General features: G+C 36.5%; 1 protein-coding gene across 2 annotated transcripts in view; it reads right to left on the bottom strand.

Annotated features, from left to right (window-relative positions):
• The window catches only part of LARGE1 (LARGE xylosyl- and glucuronyltransferase 1), a 398,885-nt gene that overhangs the window by 190,789 nt on the left and 189,624 nt on the right, over positions 1 to 18,472 (bottom strand). For both annotated transcript variants that reach the window (XM_058190742.1, XM_058190741.1), the window contains exon 5: positions 4,199 to 4,322. In XM_058190742.1, coding sequence (XP_058046725.1) covers positions 4,199 to 4,322 — 124 coding nt within the window. The remainder of the gene's footprint in view (positions 1 to 4,198; positions 4,323 to 18,472) is intronic.

Below are 18,472 nucleotides of genomic sequence, written 5' to 3'. Positions count from 1 at the left end.
AAAGAAGAGGTAGAAAGCTATTATGAAGATGATTGACTAGCTATATGACCAGAATAAATGATGGCATCACCGAGGGAACTACTCAGGGAAAGATTGTAATTAATTTGGAAGGAGTCTTCCAAAAAATGAAAAAAAAAATCATAATAAGATTCTCTAGACTGATATTTTGAAACTGACACAACAAATGGACTGCATTCTGGAATAAGAAGAGTACTATTGCCAAAAGTGTTAACTAATTAGCTGCTAAAATGCAGAAAACTCACTGTTTCTAACACAATCCAATTATGCTTAAAAGGAAAAAGCTTTGTAGCACAATGTGAAAAATCCCATTAAGGCACTGATCATGGAAACTGGCCATAAGGCACCTGAATAGATGAAGTCTCTAGCTGTGGTAAGCCATCTCCTGCCCAAATGTTAATGAACAGAAGACTGACCTTCCAGCCACAAAATAAAAACAGTCTGCAGATGGAAGATGGAAGATGAGACCAAGAAAAAGGAACACACTAAACTCAAATAGAAATTACATACAAAAAGATACAAAATTACTTCTACCTGTATATAAAAGTATAATTATTATTTATTATTATTATTTTATTTATTTATTTTATTTGATTTTTATACCGCCCTTCTCCCGAAGGACTCAGGGCGGTGTACAGGCATAATAAAAAACTGGCAATACAATATACAGATTTAAAATACGATTTAAAAAACTTATTTAAATTAGCCCAATGATTAAAATTTACCATACTAAAACCCCGTTTAAAATTAATAAATTTAAGATTAAAATCCCGATTTAAGCCAGCCCCGCGCGGATAAAAAGGTGAGTCTTAAGTTCACGACGAAATGTCCGAAGGTCAGGTATTTGGTGTAAACCCGGGGGAAGCTCGTTCCAGAGTGTGTGTATAAAAGTATAATGAGAACTTAACATTTCTATATGATGTACATACAGTACAGAAGTCAAAGAAGTAAAAGCAAAACAAAAGGCAACCAAGTTTAAGTTGGAAAATGTAGCTAATAGAACATTATGCACATGGCAACTTGAATAGAAAATGAACGTGAGCAAATAAAGTATTAAACAAAACAGGAGACAATAATAAATTGATAAATAAGACAGGTAACAAAGTTGTTCGAAGATCAAAACTGAAATCTTTCTTAAATGATCAAGAAACAGATTAAAGATAATATTTCAGATATGATTAGAAAAGACTGAAACCAAAGATTTGGAAGATTTATGAGTATTAAAGAGAAAAAATAACTTTGACATTAAGATTTTTTTAAAATAATGTATTTGAAATGAAGTGAACAATTCATCACATACAAAGAAAAAAGGGAAGAAAATCACAATAAATAAAAACATTCTGAAGAAAAAAATCTGTAATTACAAATATATTCCACTTAATTTTATAAATCTTTGAAAAGGGAAAGCAACATTTCAACGTTCACCAAGCCTATTCAAGTGTTTGCATTAAGATAATCAACTATATGACTGAATTTCAGGTAAGAAACTATAACAATCTGTTTAAAAAGAGAGGGATACAATATTTTATTTATTGCAATACTGAATCAAATAGTGCATAACAATCTACAACAATTAAAATAACTGTGGTAAAGTAGCTTACGCAAACCCTAGTGGCTAAAAAAAATCATTGACATACTACCTGATTTTTTTAAATCAAGTGTGATGGCATTGATTTGACAAGGTTTTTACTTTTACAGAATCATTGGTAGGCTTATTATTATCATATTGCTGATAGTGACGGTCAGACAGAAAGCTTGCAAGACTCAAATTTTTACATTTCCATTCTAGTAGACATTTGCTGTGGATCAAAGGCATATAAAGTATTTTTAAGGAATTATGTTAAAAGTTATTGATAAGATCTCTTAGCATTTGATCCATAATCAATTTGTAAATCCAAAGTAGTTCAGGATTAATTTATATTCATAAGCTAGGAATTTCAAATTCTGAGAATTCTATGACTATTGCCAAGATAGATTTATCAAGTTATCGGATCAAGGTGACCTTCCCTGGGCTTCTTCTCTCAACAAAGGTTCAAATGATTTGTATTCAGACCATTGTCCTTTGGGAATAAAAATGTCCACAGTAATTGCAACTAGTGCTGAAGCCAAAAGCAAGCAAAGACTCTTATGTGTTATTTCTTGACAATTGTGTTCAAATATACATCCTACATTTTGCCCTCTTTATTATTTTATTTTCCATGCATGAAGCATCAAATGGTTTCCCTGAGAATCTAGTCGAAAGGCCCAGATTCTTACAAACATGATTCTGTATTCATTTTCTGGTAGGATATTAACTGGGCAATGCTCTTCCTAATAGGCTATGCTTCAAATGCTTTGGATTAGAGCTTTTGTCTACCTTAACTAGCATGGCCAATCATGCCATTTGGAAGTAATGGGTACTGTAATCTAATACACCTGGAAGAAAGCAAAATATGTTATACATGTTGAAGCCCAGAAAACGATCTGCAAAAATCTTTGGTAATTATATATGTGAACTGAAATAGGAGTTGATCCTATTTCCTGGATAGAAAATCATTCTGGGAAACTCTTACAAGACAACGAAAGATTATTAAAGAAGTAAATATTCTAATCACAACAACTACCTTGGATTCATTCCATCTTAATTAAATAATTTTGATCTATTAATTCCATATTAAGTTCCAGTTTTCTTCAAACTGTAGTTTTCAGCAGGAAGATGAATTGTGTCAATATTTGCTAATTGCTTAATATACAAACTAAACTGAAATTTAGTTTTTTAAAAAAAGATGGGAGTATTTTCTGAGAGATAATCCTTCACTTTGCCACTTTCTCAAATTACATTCTGTTGCACTTCCTTCTAATGCGTAGAGTGGCTTGGAAATTAATACAGCAATTTGCTAAATATGTTTTTAGCTTTTTACAGGATCTTAATCAGGACATTGATTTGATATGCCATGAAAATTACTATCACAGCCTTTAGATGTCAAAGTATTTTTAACAATTTCATAGGATGACATTCTGTACTTCCAACCCACCTGTAAATAGTCACAATCTAATTTAATGTTGCAATTCTAACAAGATCTGAGATTGCCAGAAATAAAAAGGACTTGCTGCTTTCAGATAAAAATATTCTTTTTTTTTTTAAAAAAAGCATACCTTTAATGGAAAATGGAGACAAGTATGGTAATATGGAAAAACAACATCAGCAATGAAAAGTAACCTAGAATACATGCTTATATATTTCATATCATTGTTAGGCACCTTGTTAGATAAAGTACATTTCAAAATATCACCCCAAGAGCATGATGACATTCCTGAAACTGCCTTTATTTTATACTTACAACAACAATGTAGATTTGGTTGAAAACCAATTATTAGTTCAAATTTATCCAGCAATCTTCATGTCTGGGAATTTGAACTTGGGTCTACTGTATATGTCTGTCTGTCTGTCTTTATCTATAATTTATCATACAGAACATGTGGGACTATTGATCATAAATCATGCATTTTTTCAGTTGCACAAGTGTAGGTATGATTTTATTTAGCTAGGAAAGTCCCAAAGGTGCTTTTTCAGGAGGCAACTGGACTTCCTTGTTTTTTCTTTGAAGATGTTTTGCTTCTCATCCAAGGAGCTTCTTCAGCTCTAACAGGATAGTGGGGAATGGAATCCTGTCAGAGTTGAAAAAATTTCTTGGATGAGAAGTGAAACGTCTTCAAAGAAAAAACAAGGAAGTTCAGTTGTCTCCTGAAAAAGCACCTTTGGGACAACCATGATTTGGATCTCTGAGAATCTCTATAGACTTTTAGCTAGGAAAGAGTATATTGTATATGGAAGGCTTTTATGGAATGCTAGTACACACTGACATTTTATAATGCATTTTTTTTTGCAGGCAAAATTGTTTTAGAAATGCAATGTGGTGGTTTTTTTTAATTAACAGATTCTCATACTGCACAATTTTGTCCAAATTTCTAAGTTTGGAATTGAATTGTTAAATGTTAAAAAGTGTAGGCATAGGCCTTTAGGTTGGTTGCATACAGCAGGCAAAGCACAGAGCTGCTTAACTCAGGAAACTTCAGGAAGTGTAGCTGGACAAATTCAGATTATATCTCTGAGTCACAAGGATTTCTTTCCCGTTTTTAACATTTATGTAATTACATAAAGGACATCTCTACATGAAGCAATTTTTGGATTATATTTTACCTTCAGCTCATCAGCATCATAGAAGTTTATGCGCACTGCAGGGACCATCCATGTCTGGAAAAGAGTTGCCAGGATCTGTTTGGCAATGGCGTCTGCAATGAGATGGAAGTGAAGAGGGTTCCGCCTGTCGGAAAGAAAAGGGAAGGAAAGAAGAATGGTGAAGGTTTCAGCCTCCATTTATGCAGAAGGAATTGCCTCTCTCCCTTTGCAGATCACTCAAGTTTTGCTTTACATATAGGCAGCAGCAGTTCATCACGTTAGAATAGAGTTTGTTTGTTTTTTAAAATCCATTTTATTTGGCTACAGTTAAAAATTTCTCACAATAACCAATTTGCTTCTTCAAAGACCAATACCTCCCCAAATTTGTCTTTTTTATTTTTATTTATAGATTTTTTCATTAGTATACAAAAGTGCTTAGTCAACAGTGTACTATCTGAGTCCATTCACTTTTACAAAATAATAATAGTTGTGCTGATAATAATAGCAATAATGATCATAATAATGATAATACTTGTGTCAGGGTTCCGACCAATGCCCTAATTAAATCATGAGCATCAATCCAGTTATTTATTAGGAGCTTCATGTTGGCATGAACCAAGTGAAGCCAACTCTAATTCGCGCCTTGGCTCTGACCCTATTTCCCCCTCCCACCAAGGTGTATCATTAGTCACATTCCCCAACAAAGCAATTTCACGAGTTGTAGAAGTCACTCCCTCTGGCCACTATGGGTCCCTCTGGAAATGATCTTGACATTGCTAGCTGGAATATGCTTTATTTTGACTGAAATGCAAGTTCCTTGATGCAGCTGCAAGGTTTGGTTCCCCATCCCCCTGCCTATAGCAACTCGACAGCAGGTCAGGAATGCTTCGCAAGTTGACAACTTGTATATAATAATAATCTTTCATTATTTACTTTTACGTAACAATAATCTTTTATCTTCTAATTTCTAATACCCTCCCACATTTGAATACTGAAGACACTACTTGAGTCTGTTTGAATTATTTTGAGTCACCTTCGAGGACAAACCGTAATGATTTACAGAAAGAATGGAAAAATATTTGTTGTTGTTTTGTATTTTTCTCATTAACCTGCAATGTTAAGTCTACACCCCATGGAGATGGAGATGCAGAGTGGATTTTATGTGGCCATTATCCAGTAATAAACCTGGAAACATTTCAAAGGAAGGTTCTGGCCTCTTAAATTTGCCCTATTTTTACATAGCTTTTGATATGAATTACAGAGAGTTCTCAACTTACAACAGCTTGTTTAGAGGCTATTCAACATTACAGCAGCACTGAAAAATGTGACTTAGGACCATTTTTCGTAGGTATGACTTGATACATCCCCATGATCATGTGATCAAAATTCAGATGTTTTGCAACTGTTCATATTTATGACCTGTGCTCTGTCCCAGGGTCATGTGGTCACTATTTGCAATCTTCTGACAAGTCGGTGGGAAAGCCAGATGCACTTAACAACCATGTTACTAACTTATCAGTTGCAATTCTGGCAACTTGATCATTAAGTGAAGCGGTTTTTAAGTGAAACTGCAACTGTGATTATGATCTTTAGCTTTCCTTTGTTTTCTAGACCTGTGAAGGTTGTAGATAAAAGTTACTTTTTCATCATCACAGTAACTATGAATAGTCATTAAACAAGTCTGTTGTTAAAAAAGAACTACACCCTAATATGAAATAGTAACATAGTTCACTTAACACCGGGGTGTCAAACTCGTGGCCTATGGGCCGGATGTGTCATGTGCTGACCCCATCCCCTACTGGTTTAGCAAAGGGGAAAAAGTCCCAATATGTCATGTGATGCTGCTGTGATACCGTGAGTTTGACACCCTTGACTTAACAGCTATATATAGCTCCAAATAGAAAAAATATATATACCAGTTTAACTAATTAATGCTTCCACTATTAATCAGCAATGTAACATGGAATTAAAAGCCATAACAAGAATTCTATTATTATACCTCCCTGGCATGGCAACATCTGAACATCTTATTTTACAAATTCTATATTTATAAATTTGTTTATATTATTTGTTTACAGTATATTTGTTAAGTTCACAAATTAAATTAGTCTTGGGAAAAATATTGATTCATGCAGTCTAATAGTGTATGAAAAAAATCTGGAATTAACTACCTAGGATTAACTTCCCTTTGTATACACAACTATTAGCAGGAGGTCCAAATATGTTTTTAGAAAATAAGATGCATATGCAGGCAAAGAACTTTTTTATTTATTTAATAAATTTTTATGCTACCCATCCCTCCTATGAGGTGACTCTTGGCAGCGTACATGTTATAAAATAAGTAAAATTATCCAACAATTTGCACAGATATATATTTTTATTGTGTTGTGAGTAGGATTTAAATTTTCTTCAACGATCTTATTTAGGATTTTCTATTTCCAGTACATACTTTGTAATATCACTTGGGAATTGCTGCTATGATCTTTTAAATGAAGAAGCTAAAAAGCGTTGTGCTGCATATATTAAGACTAATACAGTAGAGTTAAGAAGGTACATTTGTGCTACCGTTGCAACTCTTCGATTTTAAGCATTAGTTGGTTGTAAATTACTGTATTCAATTAGAAAGCCATTCCATAAAATCACTGAAAATTTGATCAAATATTTTGGACATTAAATTGGATACGTAATGGCATGTTATCTCACATATTTATCTTGCTTAAAAATGATAAAGGAATCACACTTTTAATAAGCAATATTAAATCTGCATCTGAATTATACTGGTTTGGAATGAAGGTGTTACACATTCAATTTTTAAGCCTCAGTGAAAAATACAGTAAGGATGTATGGTCACTTCAAAAAGGAGTACTGATTATCCATTTATATCTGTGGGACTTCCCACTTGGGGGAAGAAATAAAAAGATGTAGAAGCTAGAGGAAAACAGATGGGCCATTTAGCCTTTAGCATTTTCACAGCTTTCTCTCAAGCCTCTGATTATCACCGTGTGCTCTCACTTACTTACAATTTAAAAAGTTAAATACCTGTACCTGCCAAGTGTAATTTTTCATCCATGATAGGGTGCCTAGAAAATGTTACATTAGAAAGAGAGACAATGGATTTTTTGAATTATCTACAAAATTAAAATGATTCTGTTGCAAAAGCATCTCTTAGTGGATATCTAAGTCAATTGTCTATATTCTCCTGGGCGGTTGGAATACAGAGAATCATTACATAGTTTAATTTAAATCAGTAATTTTCAAACTTGGCAACTTATGTCCACATATCTTCAAGTTGCCAAGTCTGGGGGAAAAAAACCACCTGATTTATAAAGGATCACTTTTGCTCTCTGGAATCAATCTGGAAAAGTCCATGTGGTTTTGTTTTTCTTTAGTGCTACAACAAAGGACTTTCCACTACACATTAACTGTAGAAAGACCTTTCAAAATCAACGGTCATAATCCAAAATTCCAGCATATTTCAGATGCGCTTGTGGAATTATATACATTTAGGGTTAAACTGAAGCGTCTTTTCTGTAATTGAATGGAACAGAACAAGTCCTTCTTTGCCGCCATGAAGCATTGTATATATTGTAACCTACTAATGATTTTAATTGCTTTTATGACATAGTTACACACACACACAAACACACATTACATGGCTTTGTAATTACATTACATAACTCTGGCAGGGGCGGGGATAACAAACCAGTTTGTAAGAAAAACAAAACAAAAAACTTTATCAACGAAATAGAAAATATAGTTAAAAATAACCCAGTACAAAAACGAATGTATTACACAACTAATTCATAACAATATAAATCTTGGTCACTTCCAAACTTCTGGCTCTAATGCTTGGGGAGGGGGCAGGGAGAAGACGGAGAGGGTTGAACACTCCAAATAAATCACAGTGGGGATGTTGTTCTATAGAGTAGGTACCAATTTTCTTTTACTTATTGTTGTTAGGTGCCTTGGATGTCCCTGGAAGAAGGAAATATAAATAGAAATGATAATAACAACAAGACTTACTTTATAATTCTATAAAAGCAGCCATGAAGTTCTTGAAGAATTTAAGAGATATAAAGTTAAACCACCTTTAAGAGTGTCTCAATGGGTTAGAAAAGGGGAATATTTCAGTTGCCAATAGATATGAATGGATCGTTTTGTCATTAAAGCATTTCCCCAAGACTGTAGAAAAGAAAAGGCCACTTAGCTGAAAATGTTATATACTCTCACTGGAGAGATTAGGAAAAAAAACCCAAACAAAAATGTTTCACTCCAAGACAAAAGGTCAGGAGAAACAAAGTAAAAAACCAGTGAAATGGAAAGCATAAGCATTAGAGAGCAAGCCCTCTATTCCTGTCTTTGAAGATGGAAAGCAGTTAAGGATTATGTTTAGGCTTTTGAGAATTTCCTTGCACAAGCAATATGTTAGAAATAGGAGGTGGAGCGGTGACAGTGACACAGATCCTTCTTTACTGGCATTGGTTAGTAAACTTGCATTATTTCAACTGATAAAGAATTTTACAGGTATTGCACAAAACAAATACAAGGAAGAAAGGACCGTGGTGTGGCTCAGGCTGTAAGAAGCCTGTTATTAAAACACAGCTGCCTGCAATTACTGCACGTTCTAGTCCCACCAGGCCCAAGGTTGACTCAGCCTTCCATCCTTTATAAGGTAGGTAAAATGAGGACCCAGATTGTTGTGGGGGCAATAAGTTGACTTTGTAAATATACAAATAGAATGAGACTATTGCCTTACACACTGTAAGCCGCCCTGAGTCTTCGGAGAAGGGCGGGATATAAATGTAAATAAAAAAAAAAGAAAGGAAGGAAGGAAGGAAGGAAGGAAGGAAGAAGGAAGGAAGGAAGGAAAGAAGGTCATTATATTGCTTCTGGCAGTAATTGAACCTGGCAGAGCTCCCCAGAATGTGACCTTGCTGTGAATCCCTAGAATAACTAAGTAAAAAACCAACAATTAATCATTAAAGCCAATTAAAACTAATTTTAAAACTTAAAAGTTCATATTTAAGGCTGATAGAGTAATTAAAATAGAAAAAAGTTTTAAAAGGATTTATACTGCATGTAGCAGAAAAGAACAGCATATCTGTTAAAAAGGAGTTGGTTGTAACATGGGCACTGTTATATGTACACCTGTTACTTTGGCTTGCATAAAACGAAGTATGGAAATCTTAAACCCCATTACAGTCATAAGTTGAGGACTTCTTGTAATTTTATATTCAAACATCTTTTTCTAAGTTAAACAGTCCCAAACATTCTATTTTTTTGGAAAATGTTAGATCTACATGATCATTCTGGTTACCGTTGTCTCTACTTTTTACAGCTTTATCATACCTTTCCAAATATGACAATACAGTTGTCATACAGTACACTAAATGAAAACATATAGACTTCACACTTATTTAAATCTGAACTACATTTGCCATTTGATTGATTATTTATTCAGTGTAGCTTGAAATCTTCTGATTTTTTTTATCACCCTGAGTAGTTTTGGTACCAAACTTGGCTAGCTCAACAGTATTCCTAAATCAAGATAATTTATGAACATATTTAAAAACACTGGTCCCATAAGGTGACTTTAATTCTTACTCTTATCTAATGAAAATCGATGTCTTCTCTTCATTTTTGTTTTTTAACCAGATAGCAACCCTTATACACAATGATTAAGTTTATTTTAAGAGTCTTACTTCTTTCTATGATTAGTTATTTTTTATTTAATTACAATTCCAACCAGCATGCCTTCAAAATAAATAAACTTAACAGGCTCAAGCTCAATCCCTCCAAGACAGAGTGGCTGTGGGTGCCGGCATCCCGGTACAGTCAGCTAAATCCGCGGCTGACCATTGGTGGCGAGTCACTGGCCCGATGGAAGGTGCGCAACAGCGTCCTCCTGGATGAGCGGCTGTCTCTAGAAGATCATTTGGCCGTCTCAGGAAGCGTTCTACCAGGTTCGCCTGGTGCGCCAGTTGCGCCTTTCTGGACGGGAGGCCCTATGCACGGTCACTCACGCCCTCGTGACGTCTCGCCTGGATTACTGCAACGCTCTCTACATGGGGCTCCCTTGAAGGGCATCCGGAGGCTACAGTTAGTCAGAATGCGGCTGCGGGTGATAGATGGAGCCCTCGTGGCTCCGCATAACACCCATCCTCGCAGGCTGCACTGGCTACCTGTGGCCTTCGGTCTTCAAAGCGCTCCATGGCATAGGGCGGGTTATCTGGGACCGCCTACTGCGACCAGATACCTCTCACCGACCCGTGCGCTCTCACAGAGGGACTCCTCAGGGTGCCGTCAGCTAGGCAGTGTCGTCTGGCGGCCCAGGGAAGGGCCTTCTCTGTGGGGCTCCGCCCTCTGGGCAGGCTCCCCAGGACTCCGTCAACTTCCGGACCTTCGAACCTTCCGTCGCGAGCTCAAGACACATTTATTTATCTGTGCAGGACTGGCTTAGATTTTAAATTTTATAGGGGTTTTAAATTGATTTTAATATTTATATTTCTATTTTAAATGATAGGGCACTGGAATAAGTTTTTTAAAGATTATTTTAATTTGTATACTGATGTTTTATATGCCTGTAAACCGCCCTGAGTCCTTTCGGGAGATAGGGCGGTATATAAATTTAAATAATAAATAAATAAATAAAATAAAAAATTAAATTGGCTGGCCAATAAATTTTCAGTTCTTTTCTCAACAATTTCTAAAATAATGCTAACTTCCAGCCCTCTGGCACTGAGCTTGATTTGACGGACTAATTACAAAATTTTGCTAAGAAGTCAGCAATTTGACTTTTGAGGTTTTTTTAAAGAATTCTTAGGTGGCAGGTAATTTGTTACAGAGAGATCTTCTCTTTTTATCTCAATTTGCTTTAGTTGTAATGCTGCACAGTCTTGAGAAAAATATATGTTTGATTAAGGCATTGTTACATGCTGTCCTGTGCATATCCCAATGTACTTTTTTGCCTTACAATATCTTCGGTTCAAGTGGGCAATAGCTCTTCCTTATCTCTGTGACCACATATCTTCCTTATCTCTGTGACTACATATCAACCCACTGATAATCCTGTAGAAGAATACAATCTTCTTGCATTACATTATATTGAAATAAAGAACATATTATTTTGATACTTAATATAAAGAACATCATTTCCATTGATGTACCTTTATTCATTCTAAAGACTTTGTATCAAAGGATGACTGTATACCATTGATTAACTCCCTTCCACTGGATTTCTCTAGTAAACAATATACACGAGGTAGTCCTCAACTTACAACAGTTCATTTAGTGACTGTTCAAAGTTATAACAGCATTGAAAAAAATGACCTATAACTATTTTTCCCACTTACGGCTGTTGTAATATCCCCATAGTCACATAATTAAAATTCAGATGCTTGACAATTGGTTCATATTTATGATGGTTGCAATGTCCTGGGGTCTTGTGATCACCTTTTGCAATCTTCTGACAAGCAAAGTCGAAGCGGAAGTCAGATTTATTTAACGACCGTGTTCCTAATTTAACAGTGCAGTGATTCACTTAACAACTGTGGCAAGAAAAGTTGTAAAAATGGGGCAAAATTCACTTAACAAAAGTTTCACTTAGCAACAGAAATGTTGGGCTCAATTATGGTCATAAGTCAAGGACTGCCTGTACTTTTTCATATGCTAAAATGTACTCTAGGTCTTCCACCTTGGGACTACAGACCTATATCATATTCTCCATATGTTTCAGCATGAGCTTTTCATTAGCCCATCCCAACATTAGTCCTATTCTTTATAGGACTAATCCATGTGGTATGGTATCCAGCCCCTACCAGTTTTCTCTCAGGATCATTTTAAAAGTTGCTTTGCCCCCTTCTTCTGATATTATGACTTTCTCAAGTCAATGATGCGATGTGGACCGTGTCCACTATCTCCGCTTCAGCATTAAGATCCAGTATCTCTTACTGATATATGGTATCCATAATCTTTACACAGGCAAGCTAATCACCGCATGATCTATATTAGAATTTAACCTGAGTTTCTAATGATTTCATTACTCACACCAAAACCCTCCGTGGTGGATACCTCCCTGGAGGTGTAAGGGATGTCAGCTCATCATCCAACTATTTGTTCCACCTAAAGGAACATGTCCCTCTTCCTCAAAAGGATTCTTCTTCTCCAAGGCCCTTGTTCTGTTTGACAGCAAGAGAGTGTTATTCTGTGCCTGGAGCAAAATTTTCACATTCTGAAATATTTCCTCTTTACAGCTCTTCCTCTCCAAGTATGTCTAGCTTGGCTGCCTTATTTTTAAGGGAATAGATTTGTTCCCTGAGAGCCAGCAGCTTACTACTCTGAGAACAAACCCACAACTTATGTCCAGCAGCTGTCAGATACTCATTTGACATTCTATACAATAAACCAGAAGCATTCTTTCCTCCTGCTGGTTTTCTAGTTTCATACTAGTTATTGTTACTTTGATATTCTTTTTCTGGCTTCCTCACACAGTCACAAAACTTGTTGATGCTTAGAAGAGGAAAATCAGTACAAGTAGTTCTTGACTTACAACAGTTCATTAGTGACTGTTCGAAGTTACAATGGCACTGAAAAATTGGACTTATGGCCATTTTTTCACACTTTTGACTGTTGCAGTATCATGTGATTTACAATTCAGATGCTTGACAACTGGTTCATATTTATGATGGCTGCAGTGTCATGGGATCATGTGACCATCTTTTGCGATCTTCTGATGATCAAAGTCAATGGGGGAGCCAGATTCACTTAACAACTGTGTTGCTAATTTAACAACTGCAATCATTCACTTAACAAATGTCATAAAATGGGGCAAAGCTCACTTAACTAATTTCTCACTTAGCAACATAAATTCTGGGCTCAGTTGTGGTCGAAAGTATGCTCCTTCCTACCCAAATCCCCCTATTTCTATTTGCTATCCTATTCACCAACTATTGCTGCAAGCTTGCAACTGCCTCTCTTCTAAGTGTGTTGGCTGCAACAGCTGTTGGCTGAGCCATGAAACTCCATCCACTAACTAATCACTTGGTCAGTGAGTCAGCTGCAGCTGTAAGTTTTTCCCTCCTACACCATCTGCCCAGCAAGTAAGCAATATACTCCATTTAGCCAGAAAAAAGCCTCTCTGGATTAGCCAAACAACCCTACTTAGTGGCGTTTGACTAGCTTTGAAACTCACTATCTTTCCTCAGCCCACTCTCAATTCTTGCTTGTTCTCTTCTTCTTTCCAGACTGTACTTTTTTCTTAAGAGTGCAGACATCACAAACATAGTTTATTCCTTAATATTCAGTCTGTTTAATATTCTAGCAGATGAGCTGAATATAACCCAAAAAAACTTGCACACCACACTGTGAATTTTGATTAGACTTAATAAGGTATTGTTTTTACTGTTCCTAGCACAAAATGTTAATTGTTGTTTTCAGCTGCGTTAATACTGGATGACTGTGATGTCTGCTATTTTTACTTCCAGCAAAAATGCTTTTTTATTATTTTACGAAGATCACCAATCTGTCACCCTAACTTGCATATTTAAATCTGGCCAAAAAAAAAATAAAAATCCTGCCGTTTGAATTTTGTTTGTGTGATTTAACAACAGATATTTCAAGGTGACTTTTCCCATGAAAATGAAAATCCTAAAGGTAACAAAGGTACCAAACAAAAATAGAAACTCTCCAGGTAAAATATTTGGGGAGGTTATGCAGAATTCTTGTTTTCTAAGCTTTTCACAATAATTAATTCATACAATTTTTATCTGGCAGGAAAGGAAATGTTAACAACAAAAGACTCCATCCCTTGTAACCACAGAGGATTGAGATATCAAGTACTGTAAACTAAATATTAGAAATGAAATTAGTTACCTAAAAGCAAAAAAATAAAAATAACTAATTGCAAATAAAGTCATTAATGGTACTAGTGATTAATGTAATATGTCCCAGGACATATGAAATGGGAATGGAGACTTATGGATATCTTTTAACTTCACAACTTGCAAAGAAGTTTTATTGTAAATGTCTTACAAAGAAAAATCTATTTGAACGCTTTTAATCATGTGGAAAATTTGGTTAGCAGAATGAGGAGCTACAAATATACTTTAAACAATTGGATATAATCAACACAAATGGGGGAAAAAATGAAACTGCTATTAAGCATAATGTACCTTGTTACATAGATGATCCAATTGTGCAATAATTAGCAATTGAGACAATAAAATAAATTGGTACAGGGGACTATACTTTTCCAGATTATATGGTTTTTAAAGAAAATATCATCCCTTTTAAAAAAGTATTTCCATGGGTAGATAGTTTACTGATTGATTTGGTGGCCTTACAACATGTCAAATGAAATCAGAAGTAAAATACAATGTTTATTTCCAGAGTATAACAGGTAAAAGAAAATACAATAATATATTACATATGTGCTAAATGCAAAGAACCAATGTTTTTTTACATGATATCTTGATCTGTTCAATATCATGGATTATTAGCTGAATGCTTTGTTTATAAACATAGTTCTGCTTACAATGTATACCTTATAGCCCAAAATGAAATAGGACAATCTGTGTGGTTCGGGTTCCAGCGGGCTGTTCTTTCAAGTAGGGATTCGAATACCTAAACCTAAAAGGGCATACAGTTGACAATCAAAAAAAACATGAGCAATTATCTTTGATGGCTGGGGCCCCACAATCGTGATAATCCCCAGGCTGGAAAAGAGAGAGAAACTGGATCTTCTGATCAATGCCATTAATTAATAGTACCAGAATTCTTAAACATATTGCTTTGAATAAGTCATCTCCATTTTGTTCCCCTCCAATATTTTACCATTATAATTCACAGAATATGGAGGAGGATGTTAGCTAAGAAACCATTTTTTTTCCAATTAAAGTAGAACAGGAGTGTAAAGTTTACCAGAAGTTTTAACAAGCCCGTTTTGGTGTTTATTTTCAAAGTGGCAGTGGTAGAAAATGACAGAGGCCATATGTAGTAGAAACTGAATGAATTTATATTGGTGATGTTGGAGGAGGACCATGTTGGGCTATAAAAGAGCCATTGGGAGAAGTTGGCAGACAGGGCAAGGATTTTTCAGTCCTATTTTAAAGAGAAATGGATTTCCTATATTATACCTGGAACTTTCATATAGAAGATCAAAGGTGGCAGGGATGAGGGGAGAAAATAAAAATAAAACCTCAGTCTAGATTCCCAAGGACCTTCAGAAGAGACAGTATTACCCTACAGAATTCAGGAAAAAGCCTTTCTTATATTTTTATTTGTACAAAGGTTCCATACAAGGCATAGCATCTGTTTATTCTGGTGTGAGATTATGTGTTCGAATAATTACAAAGACCAATTATGCTACCCTAAATGTGGCTAAACTAGATAAATGGGTACATGAGCCTCAAAATTTTTTAGCAAGGGATTCTCTGCCCGGTTGCTGGGTGGGCATGGCCATGGTGGGCCAAGTCAGGAGTGGACATTTTTGTCCTCCCTGGGCTCCAGAGGCTTTTCTCGAGCCTCCGGAAGAGCAACAATGGCCTCCCCAGGCTCCAGAGGCCCTCTGGAGATCTCAGGAAATGGCTCTGAACTTCTGGTAGGCCCATTTTTCACCCCCGAGCCTCTGCATGCACCCTGCACTTACCTGCATCCAAAATGGGCCGTGTGAGGACTCCTGGGAGGGGTGGGGTGGGGTGGGTGGGGCCAGAATTTGGGGGTTCTCCAAACTGCACAGAATCTTAGCTAGAGGATCTTTCAAACCCCCAGTAGCCCACCCCTGGCTACATGGAAATACTTATCTATGAGAATACGCTTATTCCTGTCCATCACTTGCATCTTATACCATATACAGAGATAGCAACTAGATGTTTATTCTTTTAAGTTATTCCAACCAAATAAGGCAAATTTTCCTAACTGGACTGTTTTTCAGATGTGTGTTTCAGCTTCTGAGTTGTCAACAAAGGCATTGTGGCTGAGAAGTCTGGAAAATATAGAGACTGGGAAAGGTTCAGGGGTGAAATGCTCCCAGTTCAGACCTGATGGACCGATCCGGTAGCAATGGCGGTGGGTGGTCCAGAGAACTAGTAGCAAAAATCCCTGATCCCTGCCCATGCCCGCCCAATCGCCGGTCGCCCTCTTTTTGCTTCTTTCCGGCTCGCTCGCTTTTCCCGCCTGAATGGTAGGAATAGGTTGTAAAAAATGCTTTTAAAAGGTTAAAAAAAGGCTCTGATGATCACAGTTGAGCCGCACGATTGTCAGAGCCATTTTTTTACTTTTAAAAACATTTTTTACAACCTATTCAACTGAATAGGTTGTAAAAATGCTTTTAAAATTAAAAAAAAGATTGTGTGCCACAGCTGATCACACACACCCCGTGCGCTGTTCTACTTACCCCACGCCTCCTTTTGGTGTAATCTGAGCACGCGCAAACCTCACATTTGGTGTGCGGTGTGCACTGTGCATGCGCACACACGATGCATGCATGCACATAGTGCGTATTTAGCGCGTAGCACACATGCACAGTTAGCAAACTGGTAGTAAATGAGTTCATTTCACCACTGGAAAGGGTGAATAAGGATCATTAAAACCCTTATTAGTGCACATGTTGAAATAAACATACCAGCAAAAAAAAAGTGGTCTTTAGCCAGGTTATAGCCCAATCACTCCATTTTTTCCAAAGTTGGGGCCTCAGATGTTGTTGGACTGCAACTGCCCTATAAATTATTGTTCATCATATTAAATTGAAATGACTGGAAGCTATACATGGCTTCTCTAAGCATGCAGAACTGTACTCTTTCTAGTTCTCTGGGGGCTTAATAGACATCTGGAAAAGCTACTCTAAGGCATGTAGCAGCTGCATATGTATGGCTTTTTATGTCTGTTTTTTGTTAAACTATCTATTTTTAGACCAAAACCCAAAACCTAAAGGCAACCATAAACATGCATGTTAAAATAAATAACCAACATTTATTATTTAAACAATTTATAAGTTCACGTATTACACAAAAGTGACAATGGAAGATACACAGGGGTTAAAAAACAACGATTTAACAAAAACCTTTAATTGTTGAAGCCACAAACACAATCCAATTCAAAAAAGCAATCAACCAATAGAGCTAATCTAACCATGTGGTCCAATGCCTGGGGGAATAGCCAGGTCTTTAGTGCCTTAACAAAGGCTAACAGGATTGGGGCCATCCTATACTTGTTCTATAATTCAGGTGCTGCTTGAGAAAAGGCATGATTCCAGGATCTACCAAATGACATTGTAAACAGAAGGGACCCAGAGCAAGTCTTCCCTAGTAGATCTCATGGAGAGAGAGACCAGAGACAATGGGGGATAGGTATTCCTGCAAACAGTCTGGCAGTATGCCATGTAGGGCTTTATAGATGAAACCTAACACCTGAATCTCATCCAGAAGCCCACTGGGAGCCAGCATACCTCACAGAACAGTGATGTTATATGATTGTAACAAGAAATGCAAAAAAACCCTCCATGCCGCTGCATTCTAGATCAGCTACAGCTTCTAAATGCCAAAGGCAGCCCTTTATAAAGCACATTACATTAATCCAAACAGGTGATCACTAAACCATGAATCACAATATGCAAGGTTTTTCGGTTCAAGAATGGGGACAATTGGTTCAAAAGATGAACCTGTCAGGTGTGAATAATCAGACTCACATGTACAGAGTTTAAGCTAACTACTTTATTATATTCTGACTATAATACAGGAATCTCCCAGTCTGGCAGCCTACTGTTGGGAACAACTATACAAGGCTGCAGGGAACTTTGAGGGCAACAGCTCTAGTCCTTCTGGGGTTGCACAGTGACTCCAGGCTAGTTCTGTGCTTGATTCCTCCTCCCTACCAGGCTGGGTACTTCCCAAGAGAACCTGTGCAAAGGGTCCCCTACTCAAAGTTGTCGCTTTGTCTTCCAGTACGTGTTGCAAGTCCAGGAAGACACCCAAAATTACACGCCAAACTGGCATTTGGGACCTTCAATGATTTGGAAGCCTTAATAAGTACATATGGAAATAGACAGTTCTCGTTCTTCTTTTTTTTTTTTTTTAGAACATCTGCCTCCTATCCAACCCAATGGTTTAGTGACCAGACTGATTTTGCTTTTTAGGAGCCAAATTACAAACTTACTGTGTTGGCAAGTATATGGGAAAGACATGTTTTTATTCCAGAGTGACCTATTTTATTAGCAATTGTTGATGCTATATAATGTGTACTGATGCCGTTCATTTGTAACTAATGTTATTGTATTGATGATATTGTATTGTTGTTTTTAAT

This window comes from Ahaetulla prasina, chromosome 7 (assembly GCF_028640845.1).
Source record: "Ahaetulla prasina isolate Xishuangbanna chromosome 7, ASM2864084v1, whole genome shotgun sequence".
Taxonomy (NCBI): Eukaryota; Metazoa; Chordata; class Lepidosauria; order Squamata; family Colubridae; genus Ahaetulla; species Ahaetulla prasina.
Note: the sequence above shows the minus strand (reverse complement) of the source record. Positions and strands in the feature narration are given on the sequence as shown.